This window comes from Dreissena polymorpha, chromosome 4 (assembly GCF_020536995.1).
Source record: "Dreissena polymorpha isolate Duluth1 chromosome 4, UMN_Dpol_1.0, whole genome shotgun sequence".
Classification (NCBI taxonomy): Eukaryota; Metazoa; Mollusca; class Bivalvia; order Myida; family Dreissenidae; genus Dreissena; species Dreissena polymorpha.
Window position 1 is genome coordinate 2,149,596 of NC_068358.1, and position 19,847 is coordinate 2,169,442.

Consider the following 19,847-nt stretch of genomic DNA (forward strand, 5'->3'; position numbering starts at 1 on the left):
TATACGAACCTTCCCACTGCAGCTGCAAAATCAGCATACGATAACAGGTCAGTATTTATGACATTAAAACAAATTTTTTAAATAAAATTCATTTTAATTATTAAATACTTACCTGTTATCGGTAAGTCCCACCTCCCACCCCGCTATTCGATTAATATTTTTGTATATATATTGAAAGAATATTGAGGGTTGGTTACCGATTTTTGGCTAGGTTGCATTGCACTATGTTTAACCTGGCCTGTATTACGGTATTGAGGTGGCGGATTCCCAGTTAAAATTCCGGATGAGTTATTTCCCCTTGGAAAGTATAAGCATACGATAACAGGTAAGTATTTAATAATTAAAATGAATTTTATTTAAAAAATTTGTTTCACACACCCCTCCCCTCACAGGTCAGCGGGGTTCAAGGTCAGAGGATGAGTATCGTCCAGGTCTGAGTGCTGGTATCAGCGGTGCAGGATATGTGGAGGATGACCGCAGTGTGGTCAGCAGTGTCCGGTCAAGTCAGGCCGCTGCCCTACAAGCTGGACAGGCACAGGCCAGAGTGGCCGAGGCAGCCAGGTAGGTGGTCACGTGGGCAGTGGCAAGAAGATGTGCTTTGGGAAATAAAGAAGGCTTGTTTAGGGAAATACTGGGCTTAATGCATGTATGTAAAGTGTCCTTCCTGATGAGCCAGTGTGGACACTGTCTGCCTTAATGAATTTTCTTTAAGAAGAGTTTTTCTTTAAACGAAAAATTCCATGAAAGTGGACAGTGTCATCCCTTATAAGCCTATGTGGACTTCTCATGCTAATATCTGATGACAATGTACGCACATGCATTAAGTCCAGCTTTCCCAGAAAGAGGCTCAGTTAGGATTGTTGTAGAAAAAGCTGGTTTAAATCATCTCCAATAAGTGTTTCCTGGAGCAGCTTGTTCAGTCCACACATGCTGATCCAAGGATGACACTTTGCATGCATGGTTGTATCTGTTTTAGGGAACTATCTTCTAAACATCTGTTTACTGTAGGCGAAAAGTGCCGTCACAACTGTAATTCCCGTACATGCATTAACTTTCAGTTTTTTATGATAACTTTTTGTGTGTGTGCCAAACAGAAATCAAACAATTTAACATGAAATTCATAACTTAGCGTTAAGGCTTATTTTAATAAATTATAAGTGCACAAAAGCAAATAGCCAAGTGGTGAGTAAAATTACTTTAAGCTTCAAATACACGAACATACAGCCTGAGTTTCTTCAATTTATGTCCTGGATTGGGAAAAAAGCCACTAAGTTTCTATGGTGCATAGATCAACTTTTCCTACTATTTGCAGGGACTCTGATGACCAGGAAGACATGACGTTATTTGAGACCCTACGAGAGACGATATACTCAGAAGTAGCCACGCTGATATCACAGAATGAGAACCGGCCCCACTACCTGATAGAGCTGTTCAGGGAGCTACAGCTTCTCACCACAGACTATCTCAGACAGAGGGTTCTCTATGACATCAAGGACGTCGTGTCCAAATACCTCGTGGAGGACACGGCTGTATCTGCTGTATGTACTCGGAGCATTCTGGTTGTTTGGATTTGTGTTGTTTATGTAATAAATTATGTTCTCAGAACTGCTGTAACTAAGAAACCGTATGTTCTCTACTGTGTTTTTTATCCCGCGACAAAGGTGGAGGGATATAGAATTGTCTTTATCCGTTCGTCAGTCTGTCATTCCGTCAGTCCGTCCGTCCGTCTGTCACAAACCTTTCCATGGCTTTATCACAGAATTTATATATGATATCAACATGAAACTTCATTGATGTATTGATATCAATGACAAGAAGTGCCATGCTTAAGAACCATGACCTTACAATGTCTTAAATAAGAGTTATTGCCCTTTGCTGTTTTTGTATTGTGTAACTTTTCAGGGCTATATCTCAGATATGCTACAAGATATAGATATCAATGGGAAGAAGTGAACCATAACCCTACACTTTCTTAAATAAGTTATTGTAACAATATAACTTAACTTATAATAAGTTATAAGTTACATGTATTGCCCATTGTTCTTTGTATGATGTAACTTTTCAGGGCTATATCTCAGATACCATACAAGACTTCAACATGAAACTTCATTGATGTATTGATATCAATGACAAGAAGTGCCATGCTTAAGAACCATGACCTTGCTATGTCTTAAATTAGAGTTATTGCCCTTTGTTGTTTTTGTATTGTGTAACTTTTCAGGGCTATATCTCAAATACGCTACAAGATTTCAATATGGAACTGCGTTGGTGTATAGATATCAATGAGGAGAATTGCGATGCATAAAAGCAATTCCACTACACTTGAATATTTTAGGATTATACCATATATCAAGGGATTTGCACCCATCCATGAACAATCTTTATTTGGCAGGGGATATCAATTCAACGAATTTGCTTGTTATTATTTAGTTTTCTCAGTGGTTTACTTTGAAGAGATATTTCAAGCTACCGGTATAATAGTCTCTGCTTCATATTGTATGCTCCATAATTATTATTATATTATCTATAATATGAACATATTGGGTTAATGCAGAACTGCAGCATACAGGTTAGAGGTTTGCATTGGTGTTTAATCTCCATTTATTTGATTTATGTATTTAATGCTTCCTCATCAGAAGAAGCAAGTCCGCTTGCTGCCCCATGCATTATTCATTCACATTTGCCTGTCTTTAAGCTTGTTGATCATTGAATTATGCATGAAAAGTTAGCTACATTTTAAACTTGTTCATTCAAAAAGGCAATGTTGTAAACTTGTTGATTTGTGCATGTATAGTTTTTTATGCCCCCGAAGGAGGGCATATAGTGATCGGACCGTCCGTCCGTCTTTCCGTCACACTGCCTTTAGGTTTCGAAAAATGCTCATAAGTTCTATGTCCCTTCACATAGCAACTTGATATTTGGCATGCATGTGTATCTCATGGAGCTGCACATTTTGAGTGGTGAAAGGTCAAGGTCATCCTTCAAGGTCAAAGGTAAAAAAAAAACATTATCAAAGCGGCGCAGTAGGGGGCATTGTGTTTCTGACTAACACATCTCTTGTTTTTCAAATTTCTGTATCATGTATCCCAACAGTGTTAAGTTTTTCTTGTTTGTTTAGCCGCCACCCCGTTGGATGAACACAGCTGAAGCCCAGAACTTCATTACCTCTGAGTTGACCCCAAGTGAAAGCATTGTGACCTCAGATGATGAGGAGGTCAAGGTATGGACGGGGAATTAACATACATGTTTATGCTTTGACTTCCTCATGTTTCATCCGATAGATGTTTATTTAGTTTCTATGGTTTTGCTAGTGTTCCATGTGATGGCTGTATTGAATCTGATGAATATATTTTATCTTTTTCTATTGCATTGGAATAATACTGTTTGAAAACTGGAAACAGTAGTGCTGTTCATTGGTTGGTAAAAGTAAAACAGACTTTGAGATGCGTACAGATATGTTTTAATACATAATAGCCCCTTTTCAATTGACTGGGGTGTTGTAATTTTTTTTTTGTACAGCTTAGAGTTGCTAACAATGTTTGCTAGTTAAAGACATATAGACTATTTTGCTTCTTTTATATTGTATTCGTATTGTGGAATATTCTGCACTATGCTGTTGCTTGTCTTTTGAGTGCATTTATACTACAACATAAAACTGTTTACTTTGCTGAAGCTTATTATAGTGCATGGCTTTGTCTAATCAGTTTGCAATAATTACCTGCTTAGCTTTTAGTGTGCAGTGCTGTTTCTAACACATCTTCGTGACCATACGGTCACTCTTTCAGTACCTCTTACAGATGAAACTGAAGCAAAAAGTCGCCGCAAACCTCGTTGCCAAGGAGCGGGAAAGAGAAAAATCGGGTCAAACTCAGGGTAAAGGTCAGAGCCGGGGTCAGCTCCTGAGAAGTGGGTCAATGAAGAATGATCAGTTTGATTATCAGGAGCCTGCTGATGAAGACAGCTCAGTGTCGACCCCCTCCAACTCCTACTGGGACTCGCCGTTCAACCAGGACAGTCTTGGGGAGACAGTGGTCCACTTTGATAAGGTAGTCAATATGTGTAGATAAATAAACATTGGTTCACTTAGATAAGTAAGTTAGCATGTGTAGATAAATGAATGAATGTTATAACAAGATGTCTGTGTTGAAATCCTAAGCATTCAAATGTTGATGAAAACATTTACCATGTTATATTACCTATGCAAGGTTGGTGTACATTGGAGTCACTCTGTTTGTTCTTTGTTTTTGGCAAAAAACTTCCACATTTCTCAAGCCATTTCTTTGAAGCTTCAAATATGTCATCATTTAAACTAAGATCTTAAAGAGGCATTCATTCCCATAGATCCTTATATTCCTGAGTTATTTTTCCTTAAACATAGATCAAAAACTCTAGTTTATTTCTGCTTCCTTTGTCCAACAGACTCTCAAGAAAATGCGTGAATACGAGGAGGGTCTGGCGGCCATGAACACAAAGGCAAAGTCTCAGACAAGAGAGAGGTCAGAGCAGGAGAAATCCGACGTGGCAGAGGCTGCAGCCAAACGTGGGGATACAGAGAGGGGAGAGGTCAGCAGCTCTGCCATGGATCAGGGGGATGAGAGCTCTGTCAATTCTGATGCAGTACCGGTACGTGATGCAATGGTTGATGGTGTAGTGAACTTATAATTTTTGGGCTACAAAGCCGCTCCTGGCTATTATAAAAATGAGAATTATTTGAAACATTTCACTTTGTATTTAACATATTGAAAAAAATAATGCAAATTAATGAAAAAAGACTCAAATATTTATATATGAAGCAATTTTTCATAATTTAAACAAAACATTTTTTTTTAAACATCTTTCTGCAAATGAAAAGTTGTCATAAATTATCTCTTAAAGTAAAATTATTGTCAACATTCTGATGAGATTTCTCATCTGGTTATTTTTATGTAACATTAAAATACTATCGAGATATCCACAAAGATAAGCATTACCAGGGTAAATCTTGAGTTTTGTTTCTTAATGTCCATCTCTAGATAGTTATATATTTATATTGTTTCTTCTTTAATAAAGTCATTTATCTATAATTTGTAATAATAAAATTAAAACCTTGTACTAACATAATATCCTGATTTTCTGATTTATCATACCACATTGTTGATAATGACCTGATACAAAGGTGCATGATATAAAAAAAATTATCATGTCACAGGGCTCGAATTTACTTTTTTTTTCTACTTTCAAAAAATTGCGAGCATCTTTAATACCAACTCGCAAAATCAAAAACATTCTCAAAAATTGTTGATGGAAACATAAAAAAACCTTGGACATTAGTTTAGTACTATTTAAACAAAATAAAAGTACTTGCCATGTATACACATTTTATTTCTGCAACCATACAAAGATATCAGTTCCTTGGACCATAAGGGCCCACATCAGGTTGATTGACCATCTTCATCTACAACAAGTTTTAGTCTTATTTTAAGTTATTTTTCCCACTAATTCACTGTTTTCGTAGAAGGATTTAAAATCTGTTTTTTTTCTAACTAAACGGTTAACTTTGCTTTATCTTTTGTATTATGTATATTTTGTGTTATTTCCGTCTGTGGGAATAAAGTGACAAGTTATTTTTCGCTTCAATGAACATTTGTGAATAGTCGACTGTTTTTCTTCCTTTGTACCAATACCATCCGCGTATCTGTATATACCAGTCTACATACAAGGTGCGCGCTGGATTACATTGTATAATTTCTTTAAAATTGGCGGCATGGAGGTATGATGAACAGAAAAACTGTTTAATTCCCTATCGTTTTGTATGTAGGCTTGGCGCAAATACAATAATTATTTTATTTTAAACCTTTTCCGATATATTACAAAATGATAGGGCAGCAACGTGTTAGTCTCCTAATGAGTACAAAATGATAGGGCAGCAGCGTGTTAGTCTCTTAATGAGCCATGCTCTGGACAAAATAGGCTAAATGCATGTACGTACAGTGTGCCAGATTAGCCTGTGCAGTTTGAAGAGTCTTATCAGAGACATTACTTTCCACTTTTATGGAAATGTTTGTTTCTAGAAAGTCTCTTTTGAACAAATATCCAGTTTGGTAGAAAGTGTTGTCCCTGATAACCCTTTGGGCACTTCACAGTCTTATCTGGGATAACACTTAATGCACTTTCAGAGGGCAGCTCATATTGCTTGATATCCCCACTTATTTGTCCTCCAGTACCCGAGGATTTTCAGGGCAGTAGCCTGTTATTCTCTATATAAGGATATTGCTTGATATCCCCACTTATTTGTCCTCCAGTACCCGAGGATTTTCAGGGCAGTAGCCTGTTATTCTCTATATAAGGATATTGCTTGATATCCCCACATATTAGTCCCCCAGTACCCGAGGATTTACAGGGCAGTAACCTGTTATTCTCTATATAAGGATATTGCTTGATATCCCCACATATTAGTCCCCCAGTACCCGAGGATTTACAGGGCAGTAACCTGTTATTCTCTTTATAAGGATATTGCTTGATATCCCCACATATTTGTCCCCCAGTACCCGAGGATTTACAGGGCAGTAACCTGTTATTCTCTATATAAGGATATTGCTTGATATCCCCACATATTTGTTCCCCAGTACCCGAGGATTTACAGGGCAGTAACCTGTTATTCTCTATATAAGGATATTGCTTGATATCCCCACATATTAGTCCCCAAGTACCCAAGGATTTACAGGGCAGTAACCTGTTATTCTCTATATAAGGATATTGCTTGATATCCCCACATATTTGTCCGCCAGTACCCGAGGATTTACAGGGCAGTAACCTGTTATTCTCTATATAAGGATATTGCTTGATATCCCCACATATTAGTCCCCAAGTACCCGAGGATTTACAGGGCAGTAACCTGTTATTCTCTATATAAGGATATTGCTTGATATCCCCACATATTTGTCCCCCAGTACCCAAGGATTGACACCCAGCAGCTGGACCAGCAGATCAAGTCCATCATGACGGAGGTGATACCAGTGATCAAGGAACACATGGACAACATGTGCTCACCCCAGCTGCTGGCCTACGTCAAGCGTCTCGTGCTCTCACTCACACGCCAGTATGACAGCGGCCAGGAGTTTGCACGCTTCTTCCACAGGCAGCTCGGTTCCATTCTGCAGGATACACTGGCCAAATATGAGGGCAGAAAGTAAGTTTTGTAGGATATCATACATTGGCCAAATATAAGAGCAAAAAGTAAGATTTGTTGGATAAATTGGCCATATGTGAGAGCAGAAAGGGCAAAAGATAATGTACATGGGGAAGAATATGGATTACCCATGATTGCCCAAGCCATGCTGTGTCATGATCTTCTAGTAGAGTTTTCCTTAGAATTGGTTGTAATTCTGTAGAAAAATGTATTTTGCGTAAGTTGACAAAAATAGAATCCACTGCAATCTAACCTTTGTTAACAAAAAGATAAGCCACTGCAATCTAAATAAGATTGCCCATAATGATTTGCAGGATGCGTGAGTGTGGAGAAGACCTGCTTGTGGACATGTCAGAGGTTCTATTTAATGAGCTGGCATTCTTCAGGCTAATGCAAGACCTGGATAATCCTCTCATCAAGGAGAAAATGAAGAATGCAGAAGCTATGAATTCTGAGGTACTGATTCATGACTGAGTCTCATCTATTGCCAGCATGTTGTAACATATTTTTCTTAAGGATTTTTTCAGCACTTTTTATTCTTGTTGCAAACACTTGTCTAGTTATCCATATAATTATGCCCTTTCATTGCTTAAACATTACATGTAGAAATCAAATGTGCAAAAGTAATGCTTAAGTGACATGTGTCTTGAACTGCAATTGAATATTGAACTTGAATATTTAATTTCAGCCTATTTCAAAAATATAGAGTCAAGAGACATAATGTGAACTCCATTTGTACACTTCAACACCGTTATTTCGAACACCGATAATCCGAAGTCACCGTTATTTCGAAGTATTTTTCGGGTCCCGATATTGGTTCTTCTTTGTTTAATGTACAATTTTATTGTTAATCCGAACTTTGTTAAACCGAAGAATTCGTTCATTCGAAGTGATTCTGTCGGTCCCAACACTATAATTCGCACCTAATTATCAATCTTTAATCCGAAGTCAAAACTGCGAAACACTGAGCGTAAATTCACACCTTTGTCGTCTGCGTGTGGCCGGTCAAAAGCCGATAATTACATCTTTGTCGTCTGCGCGTAGCATGTTAATTTTATAATGTCGTCAAAACGACGACGACGTGGCTGACAACACAAGAACGAACATGATATCCAATCAACGTGTGACCACATGCATCAACGACGTAAGGCAGTTCTGCGAGCAAAACACGGGCGGAAGCGAGTTCTTCAATGTCCTTGACAAATGTGAGAAATATGTTACACGCGTCCAGTTTAGTGCTGCTAACGCCGGTGTTCAGAGAGACATCGCGTCTTTTTTAAAATATGTTTATTCATTTCCGAAAATGTATTTACATGTATGTTAATTTGTGCTATTCGTTATATTTTATATGTTCTGATAATTTGTGCTATTCGTTATATTATATATGTTCTAATAATTTGTGCTATTCATTATATTTTATATGTTCTGTAATTAGAGAAAAATAAAAAGAAGAAAAAGAATCGTTTTATTCCTCCGTTTGTCACAAGTAAAAATCTATTGCTATCTGACTAGTTTACGTGTTTAAGTAAAACAATTATTAATAGTAGCGTGTAACCGAACAATGCGAATTCCACAACGTTTTATTTTACAAAATCAAAGAAGTCTTCTGTCAAATGTTTATTTCGAATTATCGTTAATCCGAAGTTTTTTTAACGGTCCCGACGACTTCGAAATAACGGTGTTGAAGTGTATTACTGTTAGGTTGTTCATGTCGTCAACTTTCTGTTATCTGCGCATGCACAGGATGATGTAGAGGAGAACGAAGAAGGGGACAAGAATGCTTCTGACAATGAGTCTGATACCACGGAAAGCTCCACAGCCAACGCCAGTGACAACGAGGATGACGTTAGGCCAACACAGACTGAAGAGGAGGAACTGGGCAAGGTAAAACATTTACCACTGAAATATAAACCCATACTTTGTCTTCATCTTAGATTGACATGCTTCTATAAGAGGCCAACACAGACCAAATAGGAGGAGCTTGGCAAGGTAACACACAATACAGTACAGATAGACTCATGTAGAACACAGTACAGTACAGATAGACTCATGTAGAATACAGTGCAGTACAGTACAAAATGATGGACTCATGTAGAACACAGTACAGTACTGCTAGAACCATGTTTAAAGTAAATACAGTACAGCTAGAATCATGAAATGCCAGTTATTGGAAACCTTTACATGTATAACTTGTGAAACACAACTCACCATGGTTGGAAAATCTTTTAAGCAAGTAGCTTAAATAGTTTAAGAGATTGGTGTTGCCTTTCTGTTTGTTCAAGAATTCAAGTAAAGCAATGGCTGATGCAACCTGGTGCTATCATGTACCACTGAAATATAAATCTGTAGCTTCTCTCCTTTCGGAATTAACAAATGTCTACTAGTAATTTGATGTTTAACAATGGCAACCTATATTTTAACTTCTTATAGAAGTATTTTAGTGATGTTCATAAACCATACCTTGGAAGTTATTTTACAAATGTGTTAATTCTCTTTTGAAAATTTAACCTTGTTAAGCTTTGGTCATTTGCCATAAGCATGATGCAAAAGGAATGCTATCATTGACATTTCAAAAATTGCTAATGGAAAGTGATAAATATTGATTATATATAATTTGCAATGTTTTGTTTTTGTTTTCTAAGAACATCAAAACCAGCTCTTATCAGAAATCAACATCAGTTTATCCTAGTGACTTTTAGCTCGGTTAACTAAAAGGTATGCAATGGTTGCTGATTGGTTGTAGTGTTTTTCCCAGGCCATTTTAGCGTGGTGAAAAGCCACGCCGCCCTCCCGGATCGCCACGCTGCCCTTTTCAAAGGCAAATTTCGCCACGCGCCCTTATTGATAACATCTTTATTGCCTTACGATCTAACTTGGTGCGCAAAATCAGCGTCCTTGATTGTCTGTGACGCTCCGACTGTGCTTGATTTACTCGAGAGACGTCAACGTCTAATCGACTATATTATTTGAGCAGATTTAATCTATTACAGTGCTCGATTTATAGGAAAACTGCTCGGAAGCTGTGAATTAGTCATGCGTGAATAACCCCGTGTCAGTATTAATCGATAATGCCAGAGGCTATGTTATACCAAGCGCACTTACTATGGAGACTTTTGATGAAAAACTCAATGTTATGCTCGTGGCAATTGTGCATTGCATGCATTATTCCCTTATATCAAAACATATATTTTTACGCATAATTACATTTAAAAACACAAACAAATTTATTCTTTATCGATTTCGTCTTTAAGAAAATTAGATCTAATTATTGGAATAATTACTGAGACGTATACTAATTTTACAAAATGTGAATCGCGTATACGATTTAACATTGCCATGCGCACCTGTCGCTTACCTCATTTGACATTTGAACAACATGGCGGACTATACAGAATTAAATTGCGACTCGGCAAAAATGGCAAATAACGTCGTAAACGATCGAATTAACGATGGAGATTATACATTAAGAAGGAATTAATGAAATGTCTGTGATAATCAACGATGCATAAATGTTTTAGATATCAACAACATTATGTATTTATTTGTAATCTACTTGGTGGATGTATGTCACAGAAACGAGTGTTTGCATATTGTTAGCGATCAATTTACTCGCAATGTTATTTTAAACATCTGGCAAGATTATTGTTAGAAAATGGGATAAGACAAACATGGTTTCATTTATATGTTAGTGGATCTGTGTATAATCAGAATCATATGCATATATTGCTTTATTATGTTTGTGGTGCTGTACAGTTTATTGAAACAGCATGGAACTGTACATTGCAAGGTAAATATATTAATATAAATCATAGTCAGTTAAATACATCAATTACCATTTAATGTGCTTGTTTATATGTTATTTTTTCCACAACTGCTTCAGATGCGATTACATGTTGCCCCGTAATTCAGGTATTCAGGGAACGTTTTTGCCCTTTTTTGCCTAAACTGCGCGCTAAAATGCCCTTTTTGAAAGTAATGCGCCATGCCCCTTTGCCCTCCTGGGAAAAACACTAGGTTGTTTCTTACAGTCACGTGATGACGACTTGGCCAATGAAGTTGACATGTATGATGACAAAGATGATGATGACTCTCCTAACAAGGGTGTGCAGATAGAACTTGCACCTAGTGAAACCAAGCCATACTCCAGGTGTGTTTAAAACTTGAATGTTTTCTAAGGCAATATAACAAGTGCACAAATGTGAATGCTTTTTAGCCGGATTTTTTCGAAAAAATCTCGGCTTATAGATTGATGTTGTCGGGCGGGCGGGCGGGGTGGCGGCGTGCTCGAAAATGTTAAAGTTCTTATTTCATGGTATAACTTTGGTATGCTTGGACCTAGAGTCTTCAAACTTGACATGAAGGTTGGCCAGGATTAACAGATGACCACTGGTCATTTCAAGGTCATTCATTTGAAGGTCAAGGTCACTGTGACCTTCAATATAAAAAATGTTAAAGTTGTTATAACTTTGGTATGCTTGGACCTAGAGTCTTGAAACTTGACATGAAGGTTGGCCATAACTAGTTAGTAACCACTGGTCATTTCAAGGTCATTCATTTGAAGGTCAAGGTCACTGTGACCTTGAATGTAAAAATGTTAAAGTTCTTATTTCATGGTATAACTTTGGTATGCTTGGACCTAGAGTCTTCAAACTTGACATGAAGGTTGGCCAGGATTAACAGATGACCACTGGTCATTTCAAGGTCATTCATTTGAAGGTGAAGGTCACTGTGACCTTCAATATAAAAATGTTAAAGTTGTTATAACTTTGGTATGCTTGGACCTAGAGTCTTGAAACTTGACATGAAGGTTGGCCAGAACTAGTAAGTAACCACTGGACATTTCAAGGTCATTCATTTGAAGGTCAAGGTCACTGTGACCTTGAATGTAAAAATGTTAAAGTTGTTATAACTTTGGTATGTTTGGACCTAGAACATAACACAAGGTTTGCTCATGCCTTGAAAAGTACTTACATTTCATTTTGACCTTTGAACAATATTTCAGTAATTTAAGTATTGCATTGACAAAAACACGAAAGGTACTTTCCTGTCATTTAAATCAAAAATCCGGCTTCAATGCGGTCATCTCCGACCGCGGAACTCTTGTTAAAACTGTTAATTTGCTTTTCTGTCTGTGAACACTGAATTTTGTTTTGGGAAATTGGCCTTTGAACAATTGATTTCAATTATGATGATTAAGATCTGAATATGTTGATATATGAATGACTCTTTGTGAAAACTGGGTTTAATGCATGTGCATAAAGTGTTGTCTCAGATAAGCCTGTGCAGGTGGGGGATGACACTTTCGGCCTTAACTGGTTTTTTGCTAAGGAGAGACTTCTTTAAATGAAAATACCATAAAAGTGGAAAGTGTCATCCCTGATTAGTTTGTGCGGACTTCACAGAATAATCTGGGACAACACTTTACGCCCATGCATTAAGCCCTGTTTTCCCAGAGCATGGCTCACTGTATCCCACTCGTTGCAGGATTGGCAGCGATGAAGATGATGAGAGTGTAGATGAGGACGAGTCCCAGAGCAATGAGGATCCCAGCGAGACCGCAGTCTCTATCAACGCACGCTCTGAATACAACATGCACGCCCGCGCAGGCTGCTGGAGAGACGGGGAGGACCAGGGTGGAGACAGTGGGTCAGACATGGGCTCCAACCCTGCCAGGGAGTTTCGGTCTCTCCCCTCCGTGGGTCAGGCGGTGTCAGCGTCCCCAGAGCAGGATGCCGACCAGGGGGCAGAGGGAAGGAAGGCTGAGCTTGTGGAGTCACTGGAGCACATGAATGGGGATGTGAGTGAATGTTACAACTCTCCTCCATGAGAATCAGTGTCTTTATGGGTCCTTGTTATTTACTCAACATAACGATAGAAACAACATGATTAAATTTGTGTTGGATTTGGGTAAAAATGCAAGTGTTTTACCAATAAGTGATTGTAAAAGTGGTAAGCTACCTAGTGTGTGATTAAGCGCCTAAGAAAGACCAGTATTGATTATTTGGTTAAATCTTTACTTGATTATTTTCATGCAAAAACTGCTTGAAGTTGAATACAATTTATTAATGTTTCAAACGTATTGTCCTTGTGAGCACAGGTCCAGATAAGATGCGTATTTGCGTAAAATACGCATGAAAAAAAAGAAAATACGCATGGCTTAAAATTTTGTTGAGTAAAAAAACTCCTGGCTAAATTCGGATTACGCATCGTGTGCAATTTCAATGCGTATTAACCGTTTATACATGAATATAAGTTCATGTAATCATGACTGGTTCCCGTCATTGTGTCCACACCAGTAAAAACGTAGTGACATCACCATCTATGTACAGAATGTGGTTCCCGACCTTATTTACTCCTCAGTCAGAACGGTATCATTTCATTTTGGCCCACGATAAAGACTGATGTTGACACAACGGACTCTCCGCTGCATTGTTGAGAATCGATATACGCTAATGGTGAAAACATTTGACATCACATTCGGAAAAAAAAAACGAATTGCCCAACTTCAAGCATATAAGTTTTGCTATCAGTTTATCTCTTGTGTGGCACTATAGAAAAACCTTTTTTCTTCAAGCATTGCTTAAATGGCAGCCGAAATACACACATATAATAAACAAGTTTTACGGATACCACCCGCTTACCATTCAGATAACGTGACTAAGCACCTGTTTAAACAGTTAGATATATTAAAATCCGGTTTGCAATCAATAAATCCACTAGAATCATTTTGTAATGCGAAAACTTGCTGCTTGCTTGTTTTTCATATGACCGTCACAATCTGTGCCACCCTGACCGGCAGTCCCTGTCCCGAAAGGGCTTTTCTTTTTGTGACATGTTCCGCAGCGTCTGCATGTGTTTGTGTTTTATTGTCATGTAAATAAAACAAAAATTAATGGCGAGCCAGTTATAAATGGTCGATCTCTATTAAGTCGACATCGTCATTAGTAACACCAGAAAAAATTGTACGCCCTATTATTGACAGTATATTAAATGAAACAAAAGTTATTGCTTTATTGTGTACAGAACTGCTTGTAATAGCAAGTTAACACTACATGTACAATTTATTAATAATTCTGGTCCTTTGAACATAAATACTCCTTAAAATTATCGGATTTTGAATTTTACTCATCAATATAAAAATTCATGAGTGAAATACCCCTCGGCTGAAAAAATTATCTGGAGCTCTGCTTGTGAGTGCTCAAATCACTATGAAGAGTTCATGTTTTTTTTTACAGATTTTGAATGGTGATATGGAGATTATTACCATGGATGATCTACCGCCGTCAATGCTAGTGATGTCTTCAGTAAGTAGCATTGTTTATTAGTATGATCTACCGGTAAGTATGTTCAAACAGAAGATTGAATAATGGCTGCTTCATATGTATTTTGAACTGATTGTTGTTACGTACTTATTTTGAAGTAATTTAATACTTCAAGGTTTTATGCACCCTCTTAAATTGTGATAGTTTAGTTTTTATACGCCTTTCTCCTCATGGGTTATATAATGGGAACACCCTTGTCATATGGACTGATGGATGGGCAGGCAGGACACATTATATCCGCTGTTGAATGCGGACTGTTTTTATTGATTCTTCACTAAACTGTCTGAAAATATTAACTGACATGACATGCAGGCCATGTGTGATAACAAGCCAATTTACACCTGGAAATTAAAAGTTATTGCCCTTTATAAAAAAATGGGGGATTTCCATTTCGTCATAAAATGGATGCCAAGCTCTGTAACCAGCCAAGTAAGAGTGATTTTTTAGCTCGGCTGTTTTCGGAGAAAACCCGAGGTATTGTCATAGCCAGCTCGTCGTGTCCGCCGTCCTCATCGTGCTAAAACCTTAACATTTTGTCAAGGTTTTGAACATTGGCTCTAAAATCAAAGTGCTTCAACCTACAACTTTGAAATTTCATATGTAGCTGCACCTTGACGAGTTATACATGCCACACCCATTTTTGGGTCACTAGGTCAAAGGTCAAGGTCACTGTGACCTCTAAAAAAAAAAAAAAAAAAATCTGACAAGCTTTCATCTATTCAAAACTGCACCCGCAGCCGAGCGTGGCACCCGTAATGCGGTGCTCTTGTTTAATACAAAGTATATCTGATGTGTCAACGAAAGGTGTTCCAGTTAAGGTAGTGTTTTGATGATTCATTTCGATATTATTGTTTACTGCTTAGCATAAACAGACCTGTTTGTTTTAGGCTGAATTACAAAACAAGATGGCTAACGAGCAGGAGGGCAACACTGGGGCGGCCGCACTTCTAGGTATGATGGAGGGCATGCAAGAGTTGGCTGGGGACCCTCTGTTCCTTAAGGAACCAGGTCAGGGGGGCGTGTGGCTCTCTTTGTGAACTTCAGGGCGAATGGGAAACTTAGAAATTTGGGGACAATAGATGTTGAAAGTTTTGTATCTGTTTTCAGGCTTAACTGTAAATTTATGTCTTGTCTAAGATTCATTAGGAGGATTTGATTTTATGGCCCCGAAGGAGGGCATATAGTGATCGCACTGTCTGTCTTTCCGTCACACTTTGCATTTAGGTTTCGAAAAATTCCCATAACTTCTATGTCCCTTCAGATGTAACCTTCATATTTGGTATGCATGTGTATATGGACAAGGCCTTTCCATACGCACACAAATTTTGACCCCTGTGACCTTGACCTTTAACTTAGGGTCCGCGTTTAGGTTTCGAAATTTGCGTTTAGGTTTCGAAAAATGCTCATAACTTCTATCAAAGCGTTTTTCGGGGGCATATGTCATCCTATGGTGACAGCTCTTGTTTATTTCTTTATTACTGGGTTGAATGATAGATAGTTCTGCTGAAAATTGTACTATTTTATAAAATAAAAAAAATATTCACAAACATAGAGTTGTGTTATTGTTAATTTAAATACACTGTCTAGCAATTATTAAATATCCTTATATACTTGAAATAATGACTATACAAAATTAATATTTTGTATGCTTTCAGATACGCCTCATTACTTTTCAAAATCCTTCAATTCACAAAACTTCATGTATTTTGCAGATGACGGCAGTGGCTAATCCTGATCAACTGAATACTGTCGATCTACATCGCATACATGTAGAAATGTGCACTGGAAAATTGGGAACTGAGGAATAAACTACATGTATATGTGTATGTGATGACGTTGGTGGCATCATGCTATTTCTACTTTTGTTAATGTTCCTGAAACATGTTATGGAATCTCATGCACATTTGTTCTGAATCTGTGTAAATGTTATGAGTACAAACCTTGAGACGTATTTGAAAATCCACAATCTTCAAAACTGATGACTTAAATTATTGTAAGGTAAATCAAAAGAACATGGATGTCTTTTGAGATGTGGCTGGTAGGGAAGAGTGAACCTTGCTGACATGGCGGATATTGTTGCAAACAATGTGTCTTCAGTGTATAAACTTTATGAATTGTTGTATTGAATCTTTGAATTGTTGTATCTGTTACACCTGTCTCTTACTAACTTCTTAGTAATAATGAAGTATTTTGTTACCAAAATAATAAAAAATATTTATGTGGTAATTAGTAGCATGTGTTAGTGTGGGTGTGTTTTGTGTACATTCCATTCTAAGAAAATGTAGAATTTCATGTAGTTTTGCTGTGATTGTTTTGAGTTGTGTTAACATTTGTGCCATTATCTAAATATTGACAATATGACCGTCGCTGTAATCAATTAATTAGTACTGTTGGTTATATTTTTTATGATACATTGAATTGCACAGTGTCTACACACACATAACTGTTACTTTAATTTGTACACATACCTTTGTTTGACAGATGAAATATTCAGACCAAAATCTACCTTCATACACTTTCTGCACATATGTTTAAGCTCTATGCAATGGGTATTTACTTTTATAATTTAAGAATACTTATTACATGTATTGTGTACCATATTATTTGTTGTGCATGTGGTTAATTTAATTCAAATCACGTACATGATTTAATTTTTAAAATATTAATTAATGTCATTGGTTCATTAGCATTTGTTGTCTTTGACTTAGCAGCTGTATAGGTTGTATACATGTTAATGAGTGAGATGCAAAGTTTGCAAAATCAAAACTGCACATAAAGTAGACACGTTTCATTGGTACTGTATGTTTGTTTGTTTGTTTACAAAAAAATAGTTAATGAATTGTGTTCATGTTTTATGTTGATCAAATGACAATTTTTCTTGTTCGGGTTTTCTGTAGTTTTTTTATACATGATCAAATTAACTGCTTAATTTAATTTATTCAGATGTTTAAGATCTTGATGTTCACCTTTTTTTAACACTTTGCCATTCCTTTTTTTTGTGAAAGTATGCATTTATGACATTGCTATTTACAGTATTCTTAATAGTAACTTATTAACCTTCATGTGCTAAATCAATTTTAATCCTGCAGCTTTTGCTTACAGTTTTGTTTTGTGTTTGTCTGTGATCAGCAATTCGTCCAAGTAGTAAATGACTTATTGGAATTCCAATTGTGAGTCTTTACAAGAATACAAGAGTGATTAGCTATGTTAGTTTTTGTTTAGGTAGTGTAGTTTTTTTACCATAACAGAAGTAGACCTTAATTGTGTCTTGTGATAACTCGATATAACAACTTAGTTTGAAATTATTTGTAAAACGCATTTTTTTTTATCATCCTACTTACATGGCTTGCTGTAAACTGGTTTTGGAATTTAATGTAAGTTATTTTGTAGCTTGCCAATATAGACCTTATGTAATCATCATAATGATTCTAGTATATAAGTCGTGTTCTGAGAAAACTGGGCGTAATGCATGTGCGTAAAGTGTTGTCCCAGATTAGCCTGTGCAGTCTGCACAGGCTAATCAGGGACGACACTTTTCCGCCTAAATTTGAATTTTGCTAAGAGAGCCTTCATTTAAACGAAAAATGTCATTAAAGCGGAAAAAGTCGTCCCTGATTAGCCTGTGCGGACTGCACAGGCTAATCTGGGACGACACTTTAAGCACATGCATTATGCCCAGTTTTCTCAGAACACGACTCATTTATTCATGCATAAAGGTCAAGGTCAGGTTAAAGTGGATAGCTATATTAACCATTTTATTTAAGTGATCAAATCTTGTGTGGAGTGTTCTCATGTTTTATCATAGTTTCGTTGTTAATTTTCAAGCATCACTGTTGTAAAGGATTATTCAATAAAGTTATCACACTTTGATGTGAAGTTGTGTTGTTTAATTAAATAAAAAAGATTCCACATGCTGACTTCAAATGCATGATCATTACAACAATTATCAGGCATCTCTCGTGTAAATGCGATTTAAAAATGATAACTGCAATGCAAGAACATGTGTCAAGTCATGGGACATACAATGCACCAGTTTATGTAATTCATTTTCAAATTATTTTAAATATTAGCCTTACATCTTTATCTTCTCAAATTTTTCATACACATAAACACTAATCATTAATGTTTGGCATTCTAGACCGATTGTTACACATGTCCTTTTTACAAAGTATTTTAAATGAAGTGTAGCTCCATTTATTGCAGTATGTTTTGACTTAGTAAGCATACCTTACTTTATATTTATTGTCATCATGGTTAACTGGTTTAGTTTAAACCTATTTATTTAAGCTCCATTGCATAAAAAGCCTATGGCTTATTTGAAACGCTCTCGAGTCTGTTTCCAGGGACTAGAAACAGTACTTGGTGTCTAAAGGACGAGACAAAAGCTACATTGTTTCTGCGTAGTTGTTGCTCTCTGTTCATCTCATCCATAGCCTTATATAATTAAATGTGTATTCTTAGTCTTAAAAAATAATTCTGCTTCATTTTGGACCGAGTTTACAATAATTCTAACTAACTAGGCAACTTCACATTTCTGTATGTAATTGGTTTTTATGTACGTGTACATGTCGACTAAACAATATGGTAACAATTAGAAGTATAGTTCAGTTGATTAATTTGAGAGAAGAGACCCAAGAAAGTTTGAAGGTTCATTTCAAGTTTTTATTATAGACTAGCATTTTAAACGATATTAACATACAGTTCAAAGTCAAAATGTTTGTCAAAACTGGACATCGACAAAAGACGATAAATGCAATATCTGTTTAAAATTCAAGTTTGGTTTTCAAAGATTTCATCAGGTAACATATCGGCAGATAAATACAAATGTAAATAGTTCTTAACATGAATACTTCAACAAGTGTATTCTTAAAATTAAAACCACAAGAGTGTACCATCACTAATACTTAAAATAGGTAAAATAAAATTGAATAAACACTTCTACTGATTTAGTTATTTCATACTATAATGCTTCGTTTGTTACTATTGTATCGGTACCTATGTTTCAATGAGTAAGAGAGAAAAGAAAGAAAATTCAGCGAGGTCGAGTAATGTGAATGCAATTGAAACAAGAGCACTGCACAACGGGTACCACTCGGCTCAGTCGGCTGCAGGTGCAGTTTTGAATAAATGAAAGCTTGACAGATTTTTTTTTTTTAGAGGTCACAGTGACCTTGACCTTTGACCTAGTGACCCCAAAATGGGTGTGGCGTGTAGAACTCATCAAGGTGCATCTACATATGAAGTTTCAAAGTTGAAGGTTGAAGCACTTTCATTTTAGAGCCAATGTTCAAAACCTTAACAAATCTTGACACGGACGGCGGACACGACAAGCTTGCTATGACAATACCTGGGGTTTT

At 36.8% G+C, this 19,847-nt stretch overlaps 1 protein-coding gene across 1 annotated transcript in view; it reads left to right on the forward strand.

The window, feature by feature from the left end:
* LOC127879893 (pericentriolar material 1 protein-like) overlaps nucleotides 1–17,976 on the forward strand; it is a 77,145-nt gene extending 59,169 nt beyond the window's left edge. Inside the window, exons 30-42 of the mRNA XM_052426975.1 lie at nucleotides 393–561; nucleotides 1,313–1,538; nucleotides 3,119–3,220; nucleotides 3,786–4,046; nucleotides 4,420–4,623; nucleotides 6,930–7,168; nucleotides 7,483–7,624; nucleotides 8,912–9,052; nucleotides 11,197–11,315; nucleotides 12,653–12,965; nucleotides 14,404–14,472; nucleotides 15,378–15,498; nucleotides 16,203–17,976. Coding sequence (XP_052282935.1) covers nucleotides 393–561; nucleotides 1,313–1,538; nucleotides 3,119–3,220; nucleotides 3,786–4,046; nucleotides 4,420–4,623; nucleotides 6,930–7,168; nucleotides 7,483–7,624; nucleotides 8,912–9,052; nucleotides 11,197–11,315; nucleotides 12,653–12,965; nucleotides 14,404–14,472; nucleotides 15,378–15,498; nucleotides 16,203–16,219 — 2,123 coding nt within the window. The 3' untranslated portion in view covers nucleotides 16,220–17,976. The remainder of the gene's footprint in view (nucleotides 1–392; nucleotides 562–1,312; nucleotides 1,539–3,118; nucleotides 3,221–3,785; nucleotides 4,047–4,419; nucleotides 4,624–6,929; nucleotides 7,169–7,482; nucleotides 7,625–8,911; nucleotides 9,053–11,196; nucleotides 11,316–12,652; nucleotides 12,966–14,403; nucleotides 14,473–15,377; nucleotides 15,499–16,202) is intronic.
* The last annotated feature ends 1,871 nt before the right edge of the window (nucleotides 17,977–19,847 follow it).